At 44.6% G+C, this 27,235-nt stretch overlaps 1 protein-coding gene and 1 long non-coding RNA gene across 6 annotated transcripts in view; one reads left to right on the top strand and one right to left on the bottom strand.

Moving 5' to 3' along the window:
- Positions 1 to 24,468, top strand: part of LOC125705302 (LIM domain-binding protein 2-like) — a 53,266-nt gene extending 28,798 nt beyond the window's left edge. For 2 of the 5 annotated variants that reach the window (XM_048971784.1, XM_048971788.1), the window contains exons 3-9: positions 676 to 848; positions 8,247 to 8,369; positions 10,371 to 10,454; positions 13,501 to 13,624; positions 17,297 to 17,350; positions 18,960 to 19,102; positions 24,204 to 24,468. In XM_048971784.1, coding sequence (XP_048827741.1) covers positions 676 to 848; positions 8,247 to 8,369; positions 10,371 to 10,454; positions 13,501 to 13,624; positions 17,297 to 17,350; positions 18,960 to 19,102; positions 24,204 to 24,434 — 932 coding nt within the window. In that variant the 3' untranslated portion in view covers positions 24,435 to 24,468. The remainder of the gene's footprint in view (positions 1 to 675; positions 849 to 8,246; positions 8,370 to 10,370; positions 10,455 to 13,500; positions 13,625 to 17,296; positions 17,351 to 18,959; positions 19,103 to 24,203) is intronic. The other 3 variants (XM_048971787.1, XM_048971785.1, XM_048971786.1) reach the window with 3 other exon arrangements.
- LOC125705304 (uncharacterized) lies at positions 24,320 to 26,849 on the bottom strand. The gene is made up of 3 exons (XR_007381464.1): positions 26,772 to 26,849; positions 24,719 to 24,938; positions 24,320 to 24,423 (listed from the first exon to the last, which is right to left on the bottom strand). It is a non-coding gene; the product is annotated as an uncharacterized LOC125705304 (long non-coding RNA).
- Between the last annotated feature and the right edge of the window lie 386 nt (positions 26,850 to 27,235).

Genomic DNA, 27,235 nt, shown 5'->3' with positions numbered 1-27,235 from the left:
TGGGTGGAGGGATGTACATCAGCGTAACTGTATCACTCATAAACATTCATATGAGTTTTTATCTTCTTATAATTACTAATTATCGGTGGGTCAGATATATTAATCTGTGTTGCACTAAGCGAGCTCTATAATTATTACCTGTTAAAGAGCAATATTTACACAATATAACAATATAATAAGCGTGTAATTGTCCTTCTGGGTGCAGACCAGCAGCATATTGTAGCTGATTTACTATGTAGTCATGCAGCACCTCTTAGCATTCAGCTAATAAGCATGAGAATATGGGTCTAGACTGTGAGATCAAAAAGACGAAGCCCCAACATTTCATCACCGTAGGCTAGAAACTCAGATACTTCATACAGTCTTGGTTTTTCCTCCCCTGGACCATATCATCCTGAGCTGTAGGACATGCAGCACTTACTGTCGTCTCAGGGGATCGACAAAGACCTTTGAGACTTCAATCCACCCTTGCTTGAGGATTGCAGTTCCAATCAAAGCCTTTCTAAGACCTGCCCGTGGTCTTTAGATTTCCTTACACTTTGCGTAAGAACGTGGGTCGAGAAGCAGTGATCTTTGGAAAAGCACCAAACCCCTCACCTGTCCCCGGGTGCCACCTTGGTGATGCTGATTCCCAATCCGACGGCCGTTCCCGTTATTTTTTCCTGTGTCTCGCAGCCATCGGAAGGACGCTGATCCCTCGCTATTTCAGCACGGTGTTCGAGGGCGGCGTCACCGACCTGCACTACGTCCTCAAACACTCGAAGGAGTCCTTCCACAACTCGTGCATCACAGTGGACTGCGATCACTGCACCATGGTCACTCAGCACGGCAAGCCCACGTTCACCAAGGTAACGGTCGCCGAAGGTCTCCAACATCCGCCGCTTTTAAAACTCGAGGTCACACGTTTCTCGTGTGGGGAAAGGGAATAAAATCACACCGGGAGATACCAGCGTGCCGTTTCACTCTGACTCTGATTTTGTGTTTTAATTTTTGTTATTCAGATTCATCGTACCAGTTGTGATTTATTTTTTCTTTATCATTTAATGTGTTAATTACCAGAAAATCTTGGGGTTTGTGGCATGTCAGCTCCATACTGCTTAATAATTGTCTTTCCAAAAAAAAAAATTTTAGGAGCTAAAAATTTCATGCAGAGCCACTCAGAGCGACTGGATTCTTTATTTTTTATTTGTGCATGAGATTGAGTGTGTGCGCCTCGGAAATCCGTCATGCCCGACAAAGGGTTTTTTTTCTTTTATAATTATATTCGTCCCTCTAGAGGCATACCAATTAAGGGGGGTCAGAATTAATTACAGCCAAACAGCTTAAAACAACAAAACCGGCATCGGGAAGTTGGATGTGGTTCGGCACACGGGAATCGGACCTCGGAAAGGGTTAAAACGTTCCGCTAATCCGCCGATGCGCTCGGGACTTGACAGAGTGGGGTGCGGAGCCGGCGGCTCTGTGTTTACGGGATATATAGAGGAGTGAACCATTTGAATGGGGGAGGGGGGGGCACCTCTACAGAAACCCACCCTTGAAATTCCCCTGCCACAGCTGCAGTTCAACTGGATCCTGACAAATCACTGCAAGCATCTCTAAGAACAAATTTACTGAAGTCTTGAGGAAGCAGGCCTAACTCACTGGCCACTTTATTGGCTACACCTGTTCAAATGCTCTTTGTGTCGCTGACATGTGATTGGCTGATCAGTTTCAAAGTATAAAATCGTGTAGATACAGGTCATATGGGTCGGGATCTTTAGTCAGTGTTCACATCAAACACCAGACTGGTGATGACAGGTGATGTAAGTGGCCTTGAATGTCACATGGTTCTTGGTATTTCAGCAACTGCTGATCTACTGGGTTTTGGAGAAACAACCATCTCTAGGGTTTACAGAGAATGAGCCGAAAAAGAAAAAGCATCCAGTGAGAGGCGTTTCTCTGGGAGAAAATGCCTTGTTGGTGGCAGAGGTCAGAGAAGAATGGCCAGACAGGTTCAAGCTGATAGGAGGGCAACAGTAACTCAAATATCCACTCGATACAACCAAGGTATGCAGAAGAGCATCTGAACATACAACACGTCGAACCTCGAAGAAGATGGGCTACAGAAGCAGAAGACCACACTGGGTGTTACTCCTGTCAGCAGGAAACTGAGGCTACAGTGGGAAAGGACTCACCAAAACTGGACCATAGAAGACTGGGAAAACGCTGCCTGGTCAGATGCGACTCGATTTCTGCTGCGACATTCAGCTGGTAGGATCACAATTTGGTGTAAACAACATGAAAGAATGCATCTATTCTGCCTTATATAAACAATTCAGCCTGGTGATGGTGTGATGGTATGGAGGATATTTCCTTGGCACCCTTTGGGCCCCTTAGTGCCAGTTGAGCATCGTTTAAACGTCACAGCCTGCCTGACTATTGCTGCTGACCATGTCCCTCCCTCTACGACCACAGTGTACCCAGCTTCTAATGGCTACTTCCAGCATGATGACGCACCATGTCACACAGCTCATATCTTCTCAGACTGGTTTCTTGAAGGTGACGATGAGCACACTGTACACAAACGGCCTCCAGAGTCACCAGATCTCAGTCCAATAGTGCAGCTGTGGGATGTGGTGGACGGGAGATTCACGTCATGAAGGTGCAGCCAAAGAATCTGCAGGAACTGCGTGATGCTCTCATGTCAACATAGACCAGAGTCTCTGAGGAACGTTTCAAGCACCTCTGCTGAATCTATGGCACAGAGAATTAAGGCAGGGCTTAAGATAAAAGGGGGTCCAACTTGATAGTAGCAAGGTGTACCTAATAAAGTGGCCAGTGAGTGTAAAATTGCTCATATGTTTTAATACCGCTGAGTTTTTTGTTCAGTGCTGGCCTGCTGGATCAGCACATGGCACACAGATGCTCAATGCTGGTAGTGTCCCCCCACCCCAGCCCCCCTAGTAGCCACTCCCCCCCCCCCCCTGCCACCAGCAATCGGGGGCAGCATCCCTGCTGCGTAGCATATAGCTCTGTTAGCCTTGGCAGTGAACCTGCCGCCCCCAAGAAGCTATACCCTGCTGTCAGGGTTCAGCCATGCCAGAAAATGAATGTACTGTCCTCAATAATCAATACTCTTTATATTACCAGTCAGATGCTATTACACGTTGAGCCGTTTCCGTAAATCAGGGCTGCGTGCTGCTTTAATCTCTGTCATCACCTCAACAATTCAGTTGCCGTTTAATTTTTTACTGTGATTTACAAGATCTTACGTTTAACTTAACTGCATTGTTGAAGCTATATTGTTAGGGAGCAGTTGTACTATAACGGTGCAGTGAGATGCAGGGAACATTTGTAATGTCATACTGATTTGTGACTGAGGTAATGACTGTGTGGACTGATGCAGCCCCTGTTTGAGTCCAAGTTCCTGCCCAGCTGCTCTCTTTCCAGTGTGGCTGTAAATTTTAATAGCGCACTGTATCCCTGAGAATAAAGACGACGTCCAGCCCTCTATTAATCATAAATAAATCTGCATTTTTTTCGACATTGTCTCCCCACGTCAGTGAATTCGAAGTGAAGATACGGTTTCCTCTGTGTTAAAGTCCAGAAACTCCTGCTGTTTAAATCATTCTGCTGGTTTATTACACGTATCGCAGCCATACGCGTCTCCCAGAGCCTGTTTCTCGATACGGCCACAGTTTCGTGCACTTGTTCGTGTTACCGTCTGCGAGGTATGTCCCTCAGAAATCATCGCATAAACACTTTTAACCAAACTCTACCTGGCGTGAATCGTAAACAAAACTCTAAATGGTGCAAAATTAAGTGAATCTTCTTGCCATTTTCTGGGCATAATTACTCTGTTTAAAGTGAGTGCTGCACATACAAGAGAAATAACAGCTTTAATATTCACAACAAGATTTGACTCCCTTGGAAAAGCTTCATTTGTTAAATTAGGCAAAGATGGTGACCACATTTGTCTGAGTGCCTGTGCCCTGCAATAGACTGGGATCCCATCCAAACTGTGTCTCAACCTGTGCTGTCTGCCTAAGGTTTTAGGCCATGCCTCCCCCCCCCGACCAGGATTAGTCTGGAGGGTGGGTGAAATGGTTCCTCTAAAATGTTCTTTGATTTCAATTGACATTCACTGACATCAAACAAGTGAAGTTTATAAACTACCCCAAATGTTTACATTTGGCAGGTTCAGCTGTGAGAAACAGACAGATATTGTAGGTTAATCCCAACAATTCAGCTTGTCTGGTACCTCGGCTACCACACAAGACAGATCCCGCAGTTCTTTGATAAAGATCTGCAGAAGAGTCTACACCCCTGTCCAAAATTATGGGAGCACTTCAGATTTTTGGAGACTGCAGAACTTCATTCCAGTTACTCCAGTTACTTAATTAATCGTCCAGTGTATGATATTTGTAAACATTTGTTAAATGTTTATAAACATTACCAGCAATATTTGTGTAGTAATTTTTAAAGCATAATGCCAAAAATGCTAGGTGTTTCCACACTTTTTGCCTCTAGTGTGGAAGAGACTGGGTAATTCTTCTAAGTCTGATCTAAACTGGAGAGGAAATCCTTCCCAAGACAAGACCTCAACACATAACTTAGCATCAGAAGCATGCAAAGCCTTGGTGAAAAACTAAAAAAAAAAAACCTACTACAGATATTCCTGTAGAACAAACGTAGAAGTCCTCAAAGAGAAGTCTTCAATGGCAGCTGATAGGCGCCGTGTTGGATCTGTATTTTCGGCAGCCTTAAAATGGAAAAATGTAGGCGAGTAGTAGAATGGATTCAAGTAAATATCAGCCAATCCAGCAAGTAAATGTCCCAGAGTCAGTCAGGAAATGGAAGTTGAAAAGAGGGTGAATATCTGGGCGAGAGCAACGCGAGACACACCTCAATCGACCATGAAGCATTTACGAGGAGGAAGAGATGAAGAACGTGCGCTAGAAGCCCTGGTACTGGAGTCTGTGAAGAGATCTGAAACGTGCAGAGCAAGCGAGGAGACCCCAGAGAAGATCTGCAAGCGGGATGGGGAGGGCAGGGGGGGGGGCTTTTCCCTCTGGCAGGTATCCGGCGATGCAGGAAGGCTCCTGGGTGAACCCGTGCATTGAAATATAGAAAAAAAAATCTCTGCAATGTAGAGTTCTTTTAAGCTCCTGTTCAGTAAAACGAACAATTTTTAATTTAAAACTGAATTTCTTATCCATCCATCCATTTTCCAAACCGCTTATCCTATTGGGTCGCGGGGGGTCCGGAGCCTATCCCGGAATCAATGGGCACGAGGCAGGGAACAACCCAGGATGGGGGGCCAGCCCATCGCAGGGCACACTCACACACCATTCACTCACACATGCACACCTACGGGCAATTCAGCAACTCCAATTAGCCTCAGCATGTTTTTTTTTTGGACTGTGGGGGGAAACCGGAGTACCCGGAGGAAACCCCACGACGACATGGGGAGAACATGCAAACTCCACACACATGTGACCCAGGCGGAGACTCGAACCCGGGTCCCAGCGGTGTGAGGCGACAGTGCTAACCACTGCACCACCATGCCGCCCTGAATTTCTTATGCCTGTTGTAAATAACCATTGCATGCTTATTGCATTAATATTTTTCCAAAACCTTCCAAATATGTCACAAACTCGTTCAGATAAAATTGCACCAGTTTGATGCAGGCAGTTCTGCTGAAGAGGGTCCGTTTGGATCATATCGCCTGCTCTCATTACAATAACGATTTCCACTTGCCATTATTTCATTAGTTAATGTGAACCCAGAGTGCATGCGTGCCCTGTTTACACATCCATAATGCTGATGTCTGTGGCTCTGGCCATTTGATTTATCTTAATTCTCGGCATATTAGGCAGTAGTACCTACAGAGAAATCACAGACATTTGTTGAATATTCTGCTTTCTGATAATGTTATAATCTTTTTATTGTTCTGAGCTGTTCTCATAGCTAACAGCAGGAAGCTCTTCTTTCAGGTCCTTATGAACCAGACTGTCACCCCAAACTCAGGCCACAGAACTCTGTGATATTACTATATGTATTCAGCCATTAGCAGCTTTCGTGACTAAGCTGTCATCTTGCGGAACTCAGTGGTACAGACGGTACAGATTCGAATGCGAGGTCATTCGTCACAAGGAACTTTACATTTGATTTTTGTTTCTACGAAGCAGAAAGGCTCAGTCAGAACCGGGGGGTGGTGGGTGGGGATTGGATTTTGAGGGGGGAGGTGCCCCCCCCCCCCTACCCCCATTTCAGTCATACGCAGAGGGCGAGAACCTGTTTTCCTAGAAGCATGAGGCGTAAGATATGCATGCTAGAATTATTACGTAATTTAAGAGATGGATGGTATCATATTATTTATAAATGATCTGTAGCCCCCACTGACTGGAAAGAACATGTCGATCGCCATCAGCATTCATTTTTGAGCCGGGGGGGTGCTACATTGTGTTTGCCACAGTATATGAAAATTATGTTTATTGAGATCACGTGCGACTTTCTTCAGTCATTTGCAAAAAATGTTGCATATATTGTTGGAACCCTTGATGAAGAACTTTGTTGTGGCCCTACAATGCGGCGAAAGTCAAACGTTTACCTTTGGCACACATGCCGTCAGTTATAGTTTTGCGTCACTTCTGCTGATGAATTCACAATAGCTTAAGTGCTGGGTATGACGTAGCGGCAGATGGCAAATAGCAACGAGTCACATTAAGGATACGATGTTCTGTGTGTGGTTTGCCCTGCTTTAGGCTGTCAGTATGTCTATTACATTGTGTGTGTGTGTGTGTGTGTGTGTGTGTACACCCATATATGTGTGATAAGAATAAGATTACCTTTCATAGGATTATCGTGGTAAATTCATATAGTTTTCAGTGGTTTTACTTTTTTGAGAGTGATCAATGAAATTTGTCAGTTAATTATGACAGTTTAGCTTGTGGTTCTACTTATGCGCTCTCAGTCATATTATAAATGTGTAACATCTTAATGTATATCACAGCTTGTTCGGTCCGCTTGTTCTGGTGACTGGTGTTGTGACTTCAGCAGAGCGTCGGACAGAATGAGGCACGCTTGTCGTTCCTGGGGAAGGCTGTGTCCTCCCTGTCTTCCGTGCGCTTATAGTGGAACGCACCTTAATCTGGACTGTTCTACTAAAGAACTCCCAGGTCCCGGAATGGGGTGAATGATGTGTTTGCTGGTCAGAGGGGACAGAAGCCTCTTCCACTTTTCCACCAGGGTGTAGTAACCCCCTCACGCCAAACTGTGTCTCTGCCATCCCCTGTCTTGTTGATTCTCCAGAGAGCATCTGTGCTGGGGGCATTGATTAGAGTGTGTCTGCTGGGATTACATCTTTTCTGTTGCTATGCCAACTAATCAGCTGATTTCGGTCGCCATAGCGACAAAATGTCAGCACTCAGAGTACCATAACATGAATTCAGTAAAATAGCTAAATGTTTTCTTATTTGGGAATTTAGGACTCATTGTCTTACGAAAGAGGCACGATTTATGTCAACTCTATTTACTTACATTTTTCCATATAACAATGGGCATTTTGAGACCAGACATTACATTTCAATGGCTTCCATATTCTGGTTCTGTAACATAACAATTATTTAGAGATGCATGGAAAGAGCAGCTTTGATTTAATATATTTAATACAGGAACAATATCCTGCTAAAGACCTCAGCATGAAAACGAGGACGTAAAATGGACCTAGCACTGCACAGCCTGCACTGGCAGATGTAGCACTGCACAGCCCGCACTGGCAGATGTAGCACTGCACAGCCCGCACTGGCAGATGTAGTAGGACTGTGGTGTATTTTTGTTACTTGCTTATTACTATAATGACCCTTGTGACTGAATTATGCATTTTGCCACCTTCATATTTTAGGACCATCTATGCAGTTTGAGTCCAATTTCATCCTGGACTTTAACCTAAAACTAAAGATGGGGGAACATTAACCAATCAGCTGTATTTGCAGCAATGTTCAAATTCATAGATGATTCTGTCGGTAGAACCAAGTATCAAAGACAAGTGTGAAGAACAAATACAACAGTGGTATAGCTTCTGACATCATCCTGAATGCCACATTGGAGATGATCTAACACTGATGATCTAAATGCGATGTTTGGCTGTTTACCTTGTCATGCTGGAGACTGTTGTCATGCTGAAGCCGTTTACGAAGACTGTGAGTTTGTTCTTCACCGAAGATGAGGTCCTCTTCTTTTCTCGCCCTTCCCTCCGCCAACAGGTCTGCACAGAAGGGCGTTTGATGCTCGAATTCGCCTTTGATGACCTCATGAGAATCAAGACCTGGCATTTCACAGTGAGGCAGTTCAGAGAGCTACTCCCCCGTAGCATATTGGCCATGCATGTAAGTGTGTTTGTTTTGTTTTTTTTGGACTGTAGAAACGATATTGCTGCTTTAACTGCCTTGTGCTTTTTTAAGGAGTATTGATGTTCAGATACAGTTTTATCTTTCTTGCAACATTAAAAGTAGCTGAGTACTGCTGGAATTCGGAGGGAGACTAGAGTTTCGAAACAAAGAGGGATGCCTCTTAATCTCTCCGGAATCTTCTTAGTCCTCGCAAGTGGAAGGATTTACAAAGTCCCTTAATTAAGATGGAGCTGGACGACCGACTTTAAACATATCATAAGTCGCCTTGTGAATTTGGGGTCGTATGTTATTCAGCTGCAGCGTTATTGCATGTTAGAACGAAGCTTGGAGGGAGGAAGCTGCTAATCTGCAGGAGCACATATGAAATTACAGCCCAGTCTGACTGTCATCTACTCGGCCCCCAGCCAAGGCTCCCGATTCGCCGTCTCACACAATGTCTGCTTTGTTCCTCGACATCTGCCTGGATTCTAATGCTTTACTCATATAATGAAGTTACAGGTAGCATCTTATTAGTGCAACAGTGAGATCTATGCTGCTAGATATAATAGCATTTAAATGCATGTTAGCTTGTTTGATTCGTTGCTGGGCTAATTATATTCATTCCTTAGATGCAGCATGTATTTTTAACAAATTATATTGAATTATATTGTTAAAGAAAAACATTTGGGCTTATGTGTTCAGGATTGGCGACTTTCATCTCTAAATGATACGAACAAATAGCATTTAGTTTATTTTTGAGCTGATGTGTGTTTGGGCGGCTCAGCCAGAAGCTGTACTGCCGCTTACCTCCAGGATTGGGGGCTGGGATCCAGTTGTAACCGTGTGTGTCTGTGTGTGTGTGTGTGTGTCTCTGTCTGTATATGTGTGTGTCTGTGTATATGTGTGTATGTGCCTGCCTGCGGTGTGTGTGTGTGTGTGTGTGTGTGTGTGTGTGTGTGTAGATCTGTGTGTCTGTATATGTTTGTTTGCGTGGATTTGGTCTATATTACATTGTGGGGACCATTTTTCAGGTCTGGGTGGGGGTTATGGTCATCATGCTGGGATTAGCAGTTTCCCCATAGAAATAAATGGAGAGTCCACACAAAGATATAATTACAAACCTGTGTGTGTGTGTGTGTGTTTGTGCCTGTGATGAGCTGGTATCTCTGTCTGGATTTAGCTCCAAGTCAGCTTGACCATGATAATTAGTTAAAAGATGGTTATGGGTTTTTAGAGTTCAATGCACGTTGAGCAGAATCTGGATTAAACACGGAGGCACATTTCCAACAAACTTAAATATGAGATGGTGAGATGACAGGCCGCACTCACTGAGGTTTGTGTCCCCCAGTAAACACACACAAAACCCCTAAACACTGTTCTCCCCCCTCCAGCGACCCCAGGCCTGATTTGCCGTCTGTGGTCTTTTTTGCCCCCCAGTGCTGAAGACAGACCTGTCCTCTGCTGCGATTATTAAGCAGGCCTGCATTCCCTCCCCAGCATGAAATCCGGCATCTTGCTCTCAGCCTGGTGTTATGACACTCTGCATGGCAGGAGTCTCGCACAAACATTACCTATGAGGCGGCAGCACACAGTCACTATCATTTTGCATGTGTCTATACCACAAAACATTCTGACATTTAAAAATAAATTATGTGTTAAGTTTTAGATTGAAATGGTAACACTGACAACAGGAAGGAAGTAAATATGAGATGCATCTCTTATAGCCCCAGAATCATTCTAGTCTATCATCTGATTCTTTAGAAAATACAAAATAATTCTTTAGTTTTTCGTAAATATTTCACATTAACATTGATTTCATTTCAAATATGAAATCTTCTTAAAAGGGAACAGAATAATTGTACTGCGAAGTATAAAACTATCAAAAGGTAATGCGTGGGGTTACTGGTGATTACTGGTGATTATTCTACCTGGTGGTTACTGGTGGGGGAAACGCCGACATGATCCTGCTACAATCCACACTCCTTCCCACTCTTGCAGGCACAAGACTCTCAGGTTCTGGAGCAATTGTCGACAAACATCACCAGGATGGGCCTGACGAACCTCACCCTCAACTACCTCAGGGTAGGAGTCCGATGCTCTGCACTGGGGCAGCCTGGAAGGTCGTCCTGTTGTCCTCCATGGCTAAATGAAGCAGGATTCCTTGCTTAGCCAGATAACTTGTCAGATTTAAGGTAGTCTGAGCTACATTTAAGCGGACAAACATATAGTACATTTAGCTCAGACTAAATTAAATCCAACAAGTTATCCGGCTAAGCAAGAAATCCTGCTTTGTGAAATACCCCCAGGAGTCTCTAGTACCTGTTAATAAATACTGCGTCGCATTAACTTCATTAGTAAGTCAAGTGGGCTTTATTATCTTACCGTCCATTCATAAATATATAGTGGCACGAAATAATGTTCCCCCAGGACCACGATGTGACATACAGCAAGTGACAAGGGGAGGGGAGGGATGTTACAGGACAGGACAGTGTGAGACAGGGGGGCTGGGAACGGGGGTGCAGTGTTTATGTTAAAAATACATACGTGTCATTATGGCCTCAGCTGCCTGATATGCACTTGAATCTTTAATTGGTTTATTGATGGGTGATCAGGCAGTATGGACAGCAATGGATTGGCAGCTGGGCTCAGGGCGGGGGCGGAGCTAATGTCAGGCACTGGTATGGCCTATGAATGCTGCACTTCTGTGGGGCGTATTAAGCTGTGTAATTTGGTGTAATTACAGCTGTGTAATTAGGTGTAATTGCTCTCAATAAAGAGATGTGTAAATACATTAGCAAAAAAAGGTTTAGAGTGTGTCATGTTTTATATGGAGTCATTTTGAAATTAATAAGTTATTGACAGTTTTGATGAATGAATTTACGGTCTTTGTAGCAATAACTGAAGGGGCGATGTGATTAAAGGGGCTGTTTTACATGCGAAATAAACCATGGCAAACAGAAAATATTAAATTAAATTGAAATTAATTCATCAAGAAAAAAATGGCAAGGGGCCCACAGTCAATCAGCACATAGCTAAAGAAAATCAAAGCAGTTTTCCATTCAGCCTGATGTACCTGATGTCGTTTCAGCATTTCATTTAATTGCATTTAATTTAATTGCATTTCATCATTCATTACTCCTCCTTCCCCCACCCACAATAAAAGGCATACAGGGATCCCCCGCCTATCGTGGAAGTTACGTTCCAGACCCATCAGCGATAGGTAAAAATCCACGATATAGAAAGACCATATAAATAAACATTTTGTTTTATAGTTTAAGCCTTAAAATACCCCTCCCACACACTTTAAAAGCGATAGGTGAAAATCTGCGATATAGCGGGGGTGCGATAGCTGAACCGCGATATAGCGGGGGTGCGATAGCTGAACCGCGATATAGCGGGGGTGCGATAGCTGAACCGCAGTATAGCGGGGGTGCGATAGCTGAACCGCGATATAGCGGGGGTGCGATAGCTGAACCGCGATATAGCGGGGGTGCGATAGCTGAACCGCGATATAGCGGGGGTGCGATAGCTGAACCGCAGTATAGCGGGGGTGCGATAGCTGAACCGCAGTATAGCTGGGGATCACTGTAATAACCACAAACTGTATCAGCAATAACCGTGTCACCTACTTCAGGTTTGAAAATGCGACCAACCGTGGACTGTCTGCTCCAAGCCGGCCATAGCATGTACGAAAACATGGATGATGTGCCGAGATTTTAGATATGGCTTTAGAGGAACTGCAAGCAACACATCTATGCTGGAAGAATACCTTCACTTAGTCTTCACTGTAAAGGGCTGAAACCTGATACAATTAACATTCAAAGAAGGGAATGGAAGGTCAATGAAAAAGATTTCTTTGTGGACCAAAAATGTAAAAAAACCAGTTTATGACGCCAGTGGGCTGCAGGCGACTGTCACCCACATATGTGAGGGAAAACTGGGGGAAACAAAAAGCAAATATGCCGGCGGGGATCAATCTGGCGTCATTATTATTATTATTATTACTACTGTTGTTGTTTTTTGGGAGCCCCCTGTTGGCCACCAACAGTAACTACACTAGGGAGAGAGGGATCCCACAGTGACGTTTGGGGCCCCATAAATGACAGACCCGGCCCTGTTGAGCAGCGATTGACTGGGCCGCAAGCAGTCGGCCCTCGCCTGGGCGGGCACCGCAGTCCCGTCACGCGCACAAGCTCAGTCTGCCTCTCATACCGCCGCTGCGATTAAGGGGGGGGGGGGGCGCTTCCTAACCACGCGGCAGCACCCGCATCCAGCTGATGGCTTTGTTTTCATTCTCAGATTAAATATTTATGCCGGCTGTTTCCGCTTAATGGCGGCCTTACAGTCAATTTCCCACGACCGCCTCATGAATTCTGCACATTGCTTCCCAAGCCTTCAAGTAAATCTCCTCCATATATTTTTTTTTCTCAAAATTGAATTATTAAAGTGAAATACCTCTTTTAGGGGTTTTTTTTTTCCAGATTCGCCACCCCAGGTTCAGGCTCGTAATAGGCTGGCCTTGAGATGTATTGAATGATGTACCTTCAACAGCGATTAGGTTAGTTGGGTTAAAGTCCGTCCAGACCTCTTGGTCGGAGTGTAGTTGTAGATTTTCATTCATTTGAAATATAGTGTTCAGGAACCAAATTCCAAATTCAGGGCAGTGTGTGTCGAGATTGACACACTGTTCCGGATCACGGACAGGCCGCGTCGTTGCAGCAGCATTAAACTGGAGGCGGAATTTTGCCTCCTAATTTGACTTTTACCTGAACCTGTGCTTCATGATCCGGTCCTCAGGGACTCACAGCCAGTCAGTGTTTTTGATCCCGGCCAGACAACCCACAACACTGACCTAAACAGTCAGGACACAGTTGTGTGTGGATCCCCGTGAAATCATACATTCCTCAGAATCGCAGTCTAATTCGCAGGAAGGCAAATGTCTTGTTTATAAGTATTTATTGATATTTAGGAGTGAGTTTGTTAGAACATTTTCTTTCAGATTTCATAAGGGCGAATCGCAAGGACGCCAGTGGCCAAGGGCAACACCGGATTCATGTGCTATTAATACCCGCTGTCTGGCGAGGTCCCTCTCCGCCACGAGCCACACGCCATGTCTGTGTGTTTTCAGTTGTGCGTCATCCTGGAGCCCATGCAGGAGCTGATGTCCAGGCATAAAACCTACAACCTCAGCCCACGGGACTGCCTGAAGACCTGCCTGTTCCAGAAGTGGCAAAGGATGGTGGCCCCACCAGGTATTTCAGGGCCCCGCGATCCCAGAGAACCTCTTCTGCTCATGGCAGTGTATGGTTGTGTGCTTGTGTTAGCATGTGTTAGCTTGTGTTAGCATATGTGAGCATGTGCTAGTGTGTATTAGCATGTTAGCTTATGTTAGCGTATGTGCGCATGTGCTAGTGTGTATTAGCATGTTAGCTTGTGTTAGCGTATGTGCGCATGTGCCAGTGCGTTTTAGCATCTGTTAGTCTATGCTAGTGCATATTAGCATGTGTGGCTTCTCCTGGCACTGTGCTGCTATGGTGATCACCAAATCCATGCCAGAATGAATACTTTGAGTTAGGACAGGATTTGTAAACCACCATTTCATTCAAAAAGACCTGGGGCCGGTTGCACAAAACACCTTAAGTTAAGATTATCCGTAAAGTTTGAGTTAAGGTCGCCTTAAAATAAAGTCCGTTGCACCAAACACCCTTAAGTCTCCTCTTTAAGGTTTCCTTCAAATTTTCCCTTAAGTATTTAAGTTTTTCTCCTTATCTTGTCCTTTTCTCCTTACCTTGTCTTATACTTAAGGTATCCCTTAACGGTTGCACAAATGACCTTAGCAACCAAACTAAGGGGAAAAAATTAAGGTACCTCTAACTGTACCTTAACTGCAACATGACCGAGTTTATGATAATATTGATTTTGCTTTATAAATTTGACCGCCAGTCAGTTTATGATTTGTCCGACCGTCTGCAGTTGGATCGCCCCGCAATCCGGAGCTGTGCTCCCCCAGCTGCGTTGCAGTTAGTGATTCCTCTGCGGGTTTGTGCTACGGGCTCCTTCCGGGCTGTAATAGACGATGTATTTCATGTCCACAAGATGTACCGCGTCATTCATGTCCGCTACCATCGCTGCCTCATTCGAAGGAGGTGTTGGAGGTGGACCTCCACCTGGAAAATGACATTTTGTATAGAATAAATTCTGATAATGAATTATTTATCTTCTAGCACATTAGGTTGCGGTCTAACCGCAAGTGTCATAGAATGTTAAGCCTGTTTCACGTTCAGCCGAGCTCGCTAACTAACCATAGCCTATAACGTTACCCACCCGTTACAGTCGATTTTATATCTATACCTTAAATACTTTAACGTGTAATAATAACTTGTTGAAAGAAGATGAGCAACTTATGTTCAGAGACCTATTTCACTGTCAGCAACAGTTCCCTCAAGTCATGTTAGTCATTTAACAATCTGAAGTTGTAAGTTAACGTCAGTTGGTAAGAGTTATCTTACCAGTTTTGTCGCATTCTCTCCTGTAATTAGAATCTCTTTTTTGGGCAGAACAGATAAGTTGTAATTGTTTGGACCTCTTTTCTTTTTTCACCAGACTTCTTGAATTAATCTTCATTGCAATTTTCATCTGTTTGCTGTTATTTGCGGATCAAATTTACTTCTTAGTATGTTCTTTCTTTTACTGTATTCCTCCAAAAGTATCTTTCCCCCTCTGACCAATTTGGCTTTTCTTGTCTTATTTTGTCCCATTTTTTTTACTTTGTGAGTAACTTTGCAGGCGCGAGTGCAAGTGTATGAAGTCTCCATGGAAACGGGACAGTTTTACTGCTGTAAAACGTCTTTCAATGTTGTAAATCCCTTAATGTTTTTCCTTAACTAAGGAAACCTTTTAAGGGGTTCTGTGCAACACCCTTAAATAAATCGCTTAGCTAAGGAGAAATTTAACCTTAAGTGTCATACTTAAGGGGAAAACTTATGGTGTTTCGTGCAACCGGCCGCTGCATTTCACTTACACGCCGAGTTCTTGCTGTGTGCTGATTGGTCAGTCTCCTATAATCATGCATGTGTCACTAATGTTAATGTGAAACAGCTGGTCAAGTCTTTCAATCAAGGCAACAAACCAGTCAAAGCTAGTAGCTCAAAGTATCCCACCAGACATGGATTAGGTGGTCACGCCTAAGTTCTGCCATGTTCAACACTTCTGCATGTTGTAACCTCAACACAGGGATGCCTGACCTTCTAAGCGCTATGATGTATATACAATAAAAAATATACAATAAATGTTAAATCACATGCAGAACAGATGAAGTACAAATGAGTCCCATTTAAAAGTAAAATATACAGTTTAAGATGAGTAATGTACTGACCTCACAGGTAGGCAGCATCCCACACACATCCAAAGACGCCCCGCCCACCACATACATAAGTGGTTACTGGACCCAGATGGATGAAACCCACCTGGAGAAAGCTTACAAATCACCATGCATCTAGCATATGTCCGAGGTTACATTTCACCGGATACGTCTGTCAAATAAACCGTATATCTGTGTGCTTATTAGATAATAATAATAGCATACAAAATGAGGGTATGAAATACTGTTTGTTTCACGTATTTTACATGCGGGCCAGTGTAGCATGGAAATCCAGGTTTGAAACCAAAACCATTTGAAAGTTTTATGAAACAGCAGCTCAAAATCGGGTTATGAAGTCAGTCTTTCGTAAGATTCCCTGTGTCTCTGTGCTGGATGAAGCGCGGGAGTTTCAGCGAACCATTCTTACCGAAGGTTATTCCTCATCTCAGCGTCGGCGAGATTTTTGTGTTCCAAGGCACATAATTAATAATTAAAGACTTAATCTTGGCGAGACACTGCATCTCATTCTGCTGCACTGTCTATTTTCGTTTGTCTTTTTTGCACATATCAGTTAAAAGTTGAGGCGCTTCTCGCGATCCACACGAGATTTAGGTCAGTGGTTCTCAGCCTTTTGTGCACCGTGACCCGATGTGTACCATGCCAGCTCGGTCGCGACCCTATATCAAGTATAGGTTTACATTAACGCTGTGATCAAGCAGGCACTGCCGTTTACACCAATTTTAGCATCTGCCGTTCGGCTCCTAGTTGAGTGTTCACTAGATTTGCCCTAAGCATTTGCAGACCCAAGACCCAAGACCTGTTTATATAGGTTAATTCTAGGATGGATTAGTTTTGGAACTTGTTGGTTTTAAAATGCTTTCACTTACATGCCTGCCTCGTTACCCTTTCAGAACTTTGGGTCGCAACGCATGGGTTGAGAATCGCTGTTTGAGGTCGTAGAGATGTGCACGGGGAATTAATTTTTCACGGTGGTTTGGGAAAAGTCATATATATTCATGAGAGAACTGTTACCTGATTGGCCATTGAATGCCTTAGACCGAGTTCACCAGCCAATCAGGTAGCTTCTCTCATGAATATTGATGAGTTTTCTAGCCTCTAAAACAGAAATTCAAGCTCAGCGATGGGGGTGCTTGAGCACCTGCCCCATTTTCCTAAGCGAGTAAATGTGCCTCCTTTTTTTGGTCCAGAGTGACCGGGGGGGACCTCTCCTCTCTCCAGTACCCCCCCTCAGAAAGTCGCGGCCCTGTTAGGTTCTGTGTACATAAATTTAGATTTGTTTAGTTAAAATGCAACGATAAAAAGAAAAGATTAAAAATAAAACAGTAAAAATAAAACTTATGTCGCTGGTCTTGCAAATAATTGCAAGCGGCTAATCGCTTCATAACAAGATCGACTCGTATTGCAAAGCGATGTTGTGAAGCACCTGTCTGTAATGTAAGAATTAATATATGCTTATTCATTCACAGTGATTCATGTGTGTTTTTGTTGCGTTTCCTTAAGATAATTTGATGAATAAATACAGTCCGTTTGGCTCCGATTTCAGCGGGACATCCACAGAACTTCAAAACGGAGATTTTCCCCACGAATAACAAAAAAGGTAAAGTTTCACGCCGCAGTCCTCCCATGTGACGCTCGCAGTGACAAACGAAATGCGCTTTTGTGTCGTGAAAGTTCATTGAACCTGAACCCTATAGATGTCTTTCTGACATGTGCTGTGCAGTTTAAGTAAAACGGAGCAGAGACACTGAGTTACCAGGGCTATGATGCACATTTACTCGTCCTGTAGTTTGGTTGTAGGTAGATTGTAGGCCTCGGCTGGCGGTGCCCTGGGGTAGCGCCTGGCCCTGGGAGTTGCATCCGTTCTCCCGCACGTCGGAGGGCAGTCCGGAGTGGATGAGCCTATGTCTTTGTGTCTCTGTGTGTGGGTGTCTGTGTATGTTGTGCGGATGTGTGTATGGTGTATGTGCATGGCTGAGAGGTGTGTTTGTGGATGGTGGGGGCCTGGGTCCAGGGCTTGCTGCTCCATCCTGGGTGCGGTTGGTCTCCTGGGCATGGTTACTGGCCTCTTTCCTTGGGGTGGGGGCCCAGGGGGGGCTCGTGCCTCTCCGGCATGGATGGGGCTCTCTTCCGGGGGCTGGTTGGCCCTCAGCCGTCTGAGGTCCTAGGGGCCCTGGCCTTGGCTCGTACGGGAGGAGCAATTGGAGATTGTGTTTTATACTCTATTCATATCACTCTTGACTTTCTCACTTACTCCTATTTTTTTTGTTCTTTTCTTTTATTTCTTTTCTTCCTCCTAATCTGTCCATCCTCTCCGGCCAGCTCAGCCACTGCGATATTTTACATGTGCTAAAAATGAAATAAATAAATAAAAAGAAATCAATCGACATGAGGGGCCCATGCGGGCGGCATGGTGGTGCAGTGGTTAGCACTGCTGCCTCACACCTCTGGGACCCGGGTTCGAGTCTCCGCCTGGGTCACATGTGTGTGGAGTTTGCATGTTCTCCCCATGTTGTCGTGGGGTTTCCTCCGGGTACTCTGGTTTCCCCCCACAGTCCAAAAACATGCTGAGGCTAATTGGCGTCGCTGAATTGCCCATAGGTGTGCATGTGTGAGTGACTGGTGTGTGAGTGTGCCTTGCGATGGGCTGGCCCCCCATCCTGGGTTGTTCCCTGCCTCGTGCCCATTGCTTCCGGGATAGGCTCCGGACCCCCCGCGACCCAATAGGATGAGCGGTTTGGAATATGGATGGATGGATGGATGAGGGGCCCATACAGAGTTTATAGAGCCCCTCATGGTAAAGCAAACATGTTTGGCACAGCAGGGCTTTCAGACCGTGATTCTGCTTGCTAAAGCTGCCGGACAGGACAAGGGGGAGAAAATTAATAAATAAAAAATAGTAGGCCCGCATTTAACAAGATATCGATAGCGATGAGGGGAAGCGACTCAGTCTGGCTTAAAGCTGTGATATTAACGGTTGGTAAATTGTATTTAGGTCGCTAGTTCGTCTCTTACTGTGCATTTATGGAACGATTTTTAAATGGAAGGTTTTGTTACAAGTCCGTGCCTGGAGAAGCTCTTTCATGATAGTCCAGAATACATAATGCGCAGCGATCCGCGTTCCACGTTCCGTGTTCCGCGTTCCATGTCGGTACGGCCGTCACGTCAGGGACCAAGGGGCACCTTTTCGTCATCCTCCTTTTATCCAGCAGCCGAGCCGACGAGACAGACGACGACGAAGCGGCGGAAAAGAAAGAACTCGGCAAGCAACGCGTCCAATAACAGCGCGGGGCAAGGCGGCGGCAAGAAGCGCAGCCCAGCGGCCGGATTCAGCCTGTCCAGCCAGGTACCTGTAAGCATCCTCCGCTGTGCGAGCCTCCGGCAGCACGCAGGCACACACACACACACACACACACACACACACACACACACAAACACACACGCACACACACACAAATGGCAACACACAAACGCACGCACACACACACACAAATGGCAACACACAAACGCACAGACACACACACAAACGCACGTACACACGCACACACACACACAAATGGAAACACACAAACGCACGTACACACAAACGCACACACACATAAACTCACACACAAAGACACACACACGCGCACACACATTAGCGTTCCTGTCTTTCTGACTACAAAAAACAGGACTGTTAAGAGACTTAACAGGGGGCAAACAGGGGTGGTTATGTATTTCGACCACCCCTTAGATCCGACCATGATGTGGGGGACGTACCGAAAACGGAGGTCAGAACCCTGGGAATTCAGAAACAGACCCGATTTAACTTTCCTTTTTACCAAAAACTTCTCCCCAGTTTCATCGGGGGACAACACCCACATCCCTCGCACCAGTGTATGTGTCTCACGTGAAGGACGGCAAGAACACACGCATCAACACAGTAACACACACGCCCAACACGCTAACGGCTGACTCACAGGCCGGGCACCTTCACTCAGCCCCCCGGGACGAGTGTGACCTCCAAATCCCTTTACACAGTTTGTTTTGCTAGATGTACTATGCGGGAACATTGACTCTAAGTTTGTCCACACAGATACAGCAAAGCCTGTACACACAGAACACACCCGCAAATAGAAAGTAGAGTTCAAAGGTGACCAGAAGACACTCGGTTTGGTGAGGCGTCTCTGAGGTTCATCGTGCCCTTGATTAACTTAGGGACAACTCCAACGGAGCCGGGGAAAGTGCAAAGGAGAATCACTTACCCTCTCTGAAAAAGGCTGTCTGCTATAAAGTACCGGCCCAAGCCCATGTGGCACTGGCGCCCCCTGTCTGAGACAAAGTGAAATCGGCTGGCTAAGTCAGCGCCCCCTCAGAAGATGGCGCCCTAAGCAGCCGCCTATGTCTCCTAATGGGTTGATCAGTACTTGTCTTTTGAAAAAGTAGGATTGGGACACACTGCCTTTCAAAGCACACAATCACAAGTCCAGTTTGTTTACGCGTATGTAGGCTTCCTCCATGGTAATACATGGTCAGACCTGGGGAGGGTTCCAGAAGCAGGATGTCTCGGTTAGCTGGGTTAACTTAAGCTAGATGTCATGATCATCCAATAAGAGTTTACATTAGGAACATTCCAACTGGACAATCATGATCATGCAATAAAAGTTTAGGTTAGGAACATTCCAACTGGACAATCATGATCATCCTATAAGAGTTTAAGTTAGGAACATTCCTACTGGACAATCATGATCATCCAATAAGAGTTTAGGTTAGGAACATTCCTACTGGACAATCATGATCATCCAATAAGAGTTTAGGTTAGGAACATTCCTACTGGACAATCATGATCATCCAATAAGAGTTTAGGTTAGGAACATTCCTACTGGAGAATCATGATCATCCAATAAGAGTTTAGGTTAGGAACATTCCAACTGGACAATAATGATCATCCAATAAGAGTTTAGGTTAGGAACATTCCTACTGGACAATCATGATCATCCAATAAGAGTTTAGGTTAGGAACATTCCTACTGGACAATCATGATCATCCAATAAGAGTTTAGGTTAGAAACATTCCTACTGGACAATCATGATCATCCAATAAGAGTTTAGGTTAGGAACATTCCTACTGGACAATCATGATCATCCAATAAGAGTTAGGTTAGGAACATTCCTACTGGACAATCATGATCATCCAATAAGAGTTTAGGTTAGGAACATTCCAACTGGACAATCATGACTTCTAGCTTATAGGAGCAGTTCACCCCAAACTCAAAAAATGTATGTTTCAGATATGCTGTTAGGCTGTTTATGCCTTTATATTGTTGCGGTGAGGGTTGCCCACTTTTGGAGACATCGGTGAAAGAAATGTCAGTTGTGAGCTGATGTAAAAATCAACGCTGTCTCGACGTCTGACCCCTAACATGAGGTCAATCTCCTCGGGGTTCGGTGCTGGGTCACTTGTTTAACCGGCAGCTTTTGAGCATTTTTCAGTTTTATTTTTTAAGGGAATCTTCAAGGATCTTGTTCTAGGTGCAGAGGCTTAGTGTGCTGAGCCTGACAGCCGCCCTCTTGTCAGTGTGTTTCACCGCCTCTGTGGTGCTCCACAGGACAGCGAGATGTCTGCATGCCCTGACACAGTTCATGTGACAGAACCTTGGGTGATGGTTCTCTAATGAACAGCACAAAGAGGAATTCATCCTGTCTGCTGTGCATCAGCTTTCACAGCAGGAGATGCGACTGGAGTGTGACAGAAGGCCTGTGCTCTGAGTCGGTCCAGGGCGGGGTCACCTCATGTCCAAATGTACGGCCTCATCATAGCCTTGAATCACAAACCCCCCTTTGCTGTGTCCCCAGCATCCGATGACATAGCTCACTTACACTAGTCTCTTCTGATGGGTGTTATCAAATTTTATCTGTGTTCTGCTTCGATGAGTGGGAGGGAAAAAAACGAGGGCAAATCCCACACCTTCCTAAGTCCAACTACAAGAAGCAAGAAACCATAGCACAAATATAAAAAGTATATCCACAGACAGCTCTGGCTGTGATAAGCACAAGAATCTAAGTGCTTGTAGCTGCTTACAAGCGGAATAGAATGTGCATCATCACAGAAAGAAAATACTGGAACACGCGTTCGAGCACGCCCACTGCTCGTCGTCGGGAAAGTTGCACTTTTGCGACTCTGTACACGCGTACGTGACGGCAATAACAACGCAGGCCCCCCTCCGCAAGGTTCACCGGGGTGGGGAGTGCAGGGAACCTCCCATTCAACAGTGACCTCTGCTGGCGAATGCGCTGAACAGCAAGCTGTTCCTCAAAACGGCGCAAATTCCACTGAAACGTCGCATCCATATTTTACAACAAGCGCAATGTGTTGTTAGCCCTGAACACGGCAGTATTGATCAGAGGATCTGACCAGAGGTTAAAAAACCCATAAATTCCCTGCCGCCTTTGTTCCCCTGCATACCCTCTACTGTTCCTCCTAGATGTTCGCTGCATGCCAGCCGCGATGTAGCTTGTAGGCATGTTTGTTTATATTCATCGACTGTGAAATGCCTAATGAGATGAGCATGGTAGGAAGCGGCATCCTAATTGGCTGCTAATTATCCGGCTTCCCAGCGCATTACAGCTGCCGGACAGATTGGAATATTTTTTTTCCTGGAAATTGTTCAGGTTTAGCTTTTTTGTGCAGAGGTAGGTGACAGGCACCGAGCTCAGACAGATGGCAAATTCAGGGCTTGTTGGTAATCAGTGGATTTTTGTTAATGACTTAATTAGCTATGCAAATTGCCGATTCAGCGCGAATATTGTTAGTCAAATCTTTTACCTAAATTAATTTGCATAATTAAGTAGAGGATCTCAATGTATATTAGTGGTAGCTCTGAAATAAACATTTCAGAAGAACAAGCTTCCTCTGTAAGTTCTCCCGTTTCCCAGGATGCTGTGGGGCAGGTGATCACTGTGAACTGTGCGTGACACATGTTCCTCATAGCCAGCTGCAGCGTTTTCCTCCGCTAAAACTGCACAATTTTATGGGTGCCCCCTGTTGGCCACAAACGGTCGCTACACAATGAAACAACAAAACTGCTTCCGCACGTAGCCATGCCAGGCTGCAGCATTTGCAATCCCATCATGCACTGGGCATCACTGGGCAGACAAGTAACAGGAGCCGGGTCAGCTGTACACACAGCTAAACACAGAGCTGAACACCAGGGTCGTCAAAACAAGGAAGAGGTAGATAAAATAAACACACTCACAACTACAAGCTCACTCCCTGTTACTTTTTCGTACATTTTTACATTGCATTGGAAGCTGCTACCCATGAAGAACCAGTCAGAACCTCACTGTTGCCAAGACTGTTTGCCTGACTTGCACTTTCACAGTTCTGCTTTGCAGTATTTGAATATTGTTACTTCATTTTATATATTTATTCTGTCTTAAAATATTTTTCTTTGAAAATGCAATAATTGAACTGTAAAATACATGGCAGCTAAAAGAAATGAAAATGGTCCTGTCTGTTCTAAAGAACAAACGTTAGACATGAAAGCTTATTATGAAACTGAACAGACGTGATGTAAATAATGTAAATAGATTTATTGCATTTTCCATTGTCTTTATTACAATTAAACACTAGGGATTTGTAAATGTTAGGGTTTGGTTATGATTTAGGTGAAGATTAAGGACTAAGTTTAGATTATATTAAAATTTCATTCTCTGCTGCATAGATTGATAGTCAGTGTCTGATAGTGTTTCGAAAGTCGTCCCATGATGGAAGTGTGGGGGTCTTGGCGCTACGCTCTCCCGTGGTGATTTTTCAGGACGTGCCGGGGTCTTGGCGCTACACTCTCCCGTGGTGATTTTTCAGGACGTGCGGGGGTCTTGGCGCTACACTCTCCCGTGGTGATTTTTAAGGACGTGTGGGGGTCTTGGCGCTACACTCTCCCGTGGTGATTTTTCAGGACGTGCGGGGGTCTTGGCGCTACGCTCTCCCGTGGTGATTTTTCAGGACGTGTGGGGGTCTTGGCGCTACGCTCTCTCATGGTGATTTTTCAGGACGTGTGGGGGTCTTGGCGCTACACTCTCCCGTGGTGATTTTTCAGGACGTGTGGGGGTCTTGGCGCTATGCTCTCTCGTGGTGATTTTTCAGGACGTGTGGGGGTCTTGGCGCTACGCTCTCTCGTGGTGATTTTTCAGGACGTGTGGGGGTCTTGGCGCTATGCTCTCTCGTGGTGATTTTTCAGGACATGTGGGGGTCTTGGCGCTACGCTCTCCCGTGGTGATTTTTCAGGACGTGTGGGGATCTTGGTGCTACACTCTCCTGTGGTGATTTTTCAGGACGTGTGGGGGTCTTGGTGCTACACTCTCTCGTGGTGATTTTTCAGGACGTGTGGGGGTCTTGGCGCTACACTCTCTCGTGGTGATTTTTCAGGACGTGTGGGGATCTTGGTGCTACACACTCCTGTGGTGATTTTTCAGGACGTGATGGTGGTCGGGGAACCGACACTGATGGGCGGCGAGTTCGGGGACGAGGACGAGCGGCTCATCACACGTCTGGAAAACACACAGTATGACGCCACCAACGGCATCGATGACGAGGACGACTTTAATGGCTCGCCGGCCCTGGGAAATAACAGCCAGTGGAACAGCAAGCCTCCTAACAGCCAGGACACCAAAGCAGAGGTCACAGTGCCGCCACCTGCACAATAATGTGGTTTCACCACTAGGGCGGCGCTCTCTGACCATGTCAGAAACGTCAAGCATTGATTTCAATCCACAGGGAAGGAAGGGAATAGACAGTTTATATATATATATATATATATATATATATATATATATATATATATATATATATATATATATATAATCGCTTATATGATGACTCTAAATACACATTTTTTGTAAAAAGGCATGCAAATACTTCTTAGCTGGATGTTGGAAAAATGTGAGAGACCAAGATTAACTGTACGTACAGTATCCCAGCAAAGAGTCACCTTCAGCAGCAACTGGCAAAGTGAAGAATCCGGAAGACTTGCCATCAAGTGGATATGCAATCTGTGCACGCGCTGTCTTGGCGCCCCCGCGTGGACGCCCGGCTCTCTTGCTCAGCCCGGTTGGAACGTCTAACAGGACACGTTCAGTTTCTACTCCTTTGTATTTTCTCTTCCCGCTCTTTACTTTCATTTCGTTTGAGTTTTTTGTTCCAAATCGCTCCTGCACGTGGGGAGTAAAAAAAAGAACTCTACTTTCCTGAATTGCGAATTTTACCGTATTTAATTATTGTTACTTAATTTTATATATATATCTTATGAATTTATTTCCTAATGACGTTTGTCCCCAGAAATACGATAACTCAACTGTAAAATACCTGGCAGCTAAAAGAAACGAAAATGCTCCTGTTCTGAACAACAAACCCTGGAGATGAACGTTCATTACAGAACTGAACAGACTTGATTTAAAGAGCAATGTAAACATTTTCCTGCGTAAATTTACAAATTAGGAATTGGTAAGTGGTACTTTAGACTTAGGTTAGGATTTAGTTGAAGATTAAGAACAAAATTTAGATTATATTAAAATTTTATTTAGGAATAAATAGTAAGAGTTAGTATTTTTGGTCGATATTTGTCATATGACTTTTTTATTCTATTATTAAAACTGTACATGTTTTCTCTTCGTTTTCCTGAATAAGTTTAATTATGGTGTTTCTAAGCAATGCATTAAGAAGTGTTACGAGTTCATTGTTAAAGTCTGAAATTCTTCCTGACCTCAGTTTGATATGGACAAAATTTCGTGAGGCTGCAGACATTTGCCAGTATCCTGTCATTTTTTTGTGAAGGGCAATAAGTTTGTGTCGGACTTGTACAGAACCGCCCCCCCCTTCATAATTAACAGTAAGAATCTAAAGTGGTGCCAATGACTCCAATAATAGTCAAGCTTTTCCTTTTTTTGTGTTAACTTTTGTATTTGATTATTTGTTAAGAACCGATGTTGACGTGTTTGATGCGGTGTAAATAAAAAAGTCATCTCAAGGTCATTAAACACATTTCTTAGAGGGAAGCTTTATAGAGAAGCTGTTGTGTTTTATTGTGTCTTAATCTGTTTGTCTTCAATGCATTTTTATTTACACTCCGCATTTTTGCAAAGGAAAATGACCTCAGCTGTTTTTTTCTATTGCATTTATGTGATAATTTGGAAATAAAGGAGCCCATTTTAAAATTCCTTTGGTCTATTAGTGCTCTTCTGCGAGCTGGTGAAGTGCTGTCAGAAATATATGTTTCTTGCTAATGTGTGTTATGTACGCTTTGAGATAATGTGTGCCAATAAAAATGTGCTTATATAACAAATTCTTCATTATCTTCTGGTAGAAGACAGCCTGTCCGTGGTTTTCCTCGGTATTAAAGCTATGCTGGAAAGTGCAATTTCAATCTGACGTCAGTTATATGGACATAAGTTACAATAATTCTCTAACTTCAAGCTTGGGTTTTCTGTAGAGGGTGAGATTAATGAGTGGTTTAATCCACTTCCTATTTTTTTTGTGGGAGTGAATGTAGCGCTCCTGGAATGAATGAATTATCTACCTGTATTTCCGGAGGCACAATCGCCGTATTAAAACTGCAGTAGCATTCTGTGTGCAATACTGCCCCCTGTCTGTATTTTTAAGATATATATATTTAAAGTTTTCGTCTTTTTCTTAATGGCTGTGTCTTTTATAAATTGTCTCAAGTGGGAAAAGATCGGGTGAGGTTGAAGTTGCAAACAGGCATCTTCTATATCACGTGATATTTCAGAAGTGAGCATCTGCGCCTATCAGCCCAGAAAGGTTTACAAAAACCCAGAATCACAGTCAGGGCCACGTTGAGTAGATGGAGAAATTTCGGTAGCACTGATTCTCGCTTGGCCAGAAAAACGACAGAGCGGACACGCGGAGGACAGACCGCCGTGGCAGTAATGAAAGAGAACAGCAGGGAAGAGCAGTACCTGGGGAAGTTGGGTGGGGGGGCACCTGTGTATGCAGAGGGGGGAAGCAACCGGGGGGGATAGACATACCTGGGAGGAGACGGGCCTTGGAAAAAAAAAAAAGAAAAGGAATCACATGAGAGTAAATCCATCCTCTTTCGGTTCCTGGTTCCGCTGGAGGGCTTTTTGGGGGATGTAGTCAGGACAGCATCAGCCTGTTTTCAAGGGATTCGATCAAACCAAAACAGAACATCAGAAAAGGAAGGACCCTTTAAGCGTAATGAGCGACAAAACATCAAAGATCCAAGCCCGGTGTTATGGTCATATGAGTGAGTCGTGGTTATTAGTTTTCACACATTAATAAAAGTATCCCAGTGCCGCGACAGTCATAATTTCATTGGTGTCCAGCCTCCTACCCCCAGCCTTGGGATCACACACCATACTGCCGCCCTGATCTGAAGCACATGTCTCCTGCTGTGACCCCCTGCAGGTGATATACAAACAGCTGCTTAATGCTGTACTGGAGGTGCCCAGCAGGGGGTGCTGCACCGGGG

The sequence above is a fragment of the Brienomyrus brachyistius genome, chromosome 12 (genome assembly GCF_023856365.1).
Source record: "Brienomyrus brachyistius isolate T26 chromosome 12, BBRACH_0.4, whole genome shotgun sequence".
Taxonomy (NCBI): domain Eukaryota; kingdom Metazoa; phylum Chordata; class Actinopteri; order Osteoglossiformes; family Mormyridae; genus Brienomyrus; species Brienomyrus brachyistius.
Note: the sequence above shows the minus strand (reverse complement) of the source record. Positions and strands in the feature narration are given on the sequence as shown.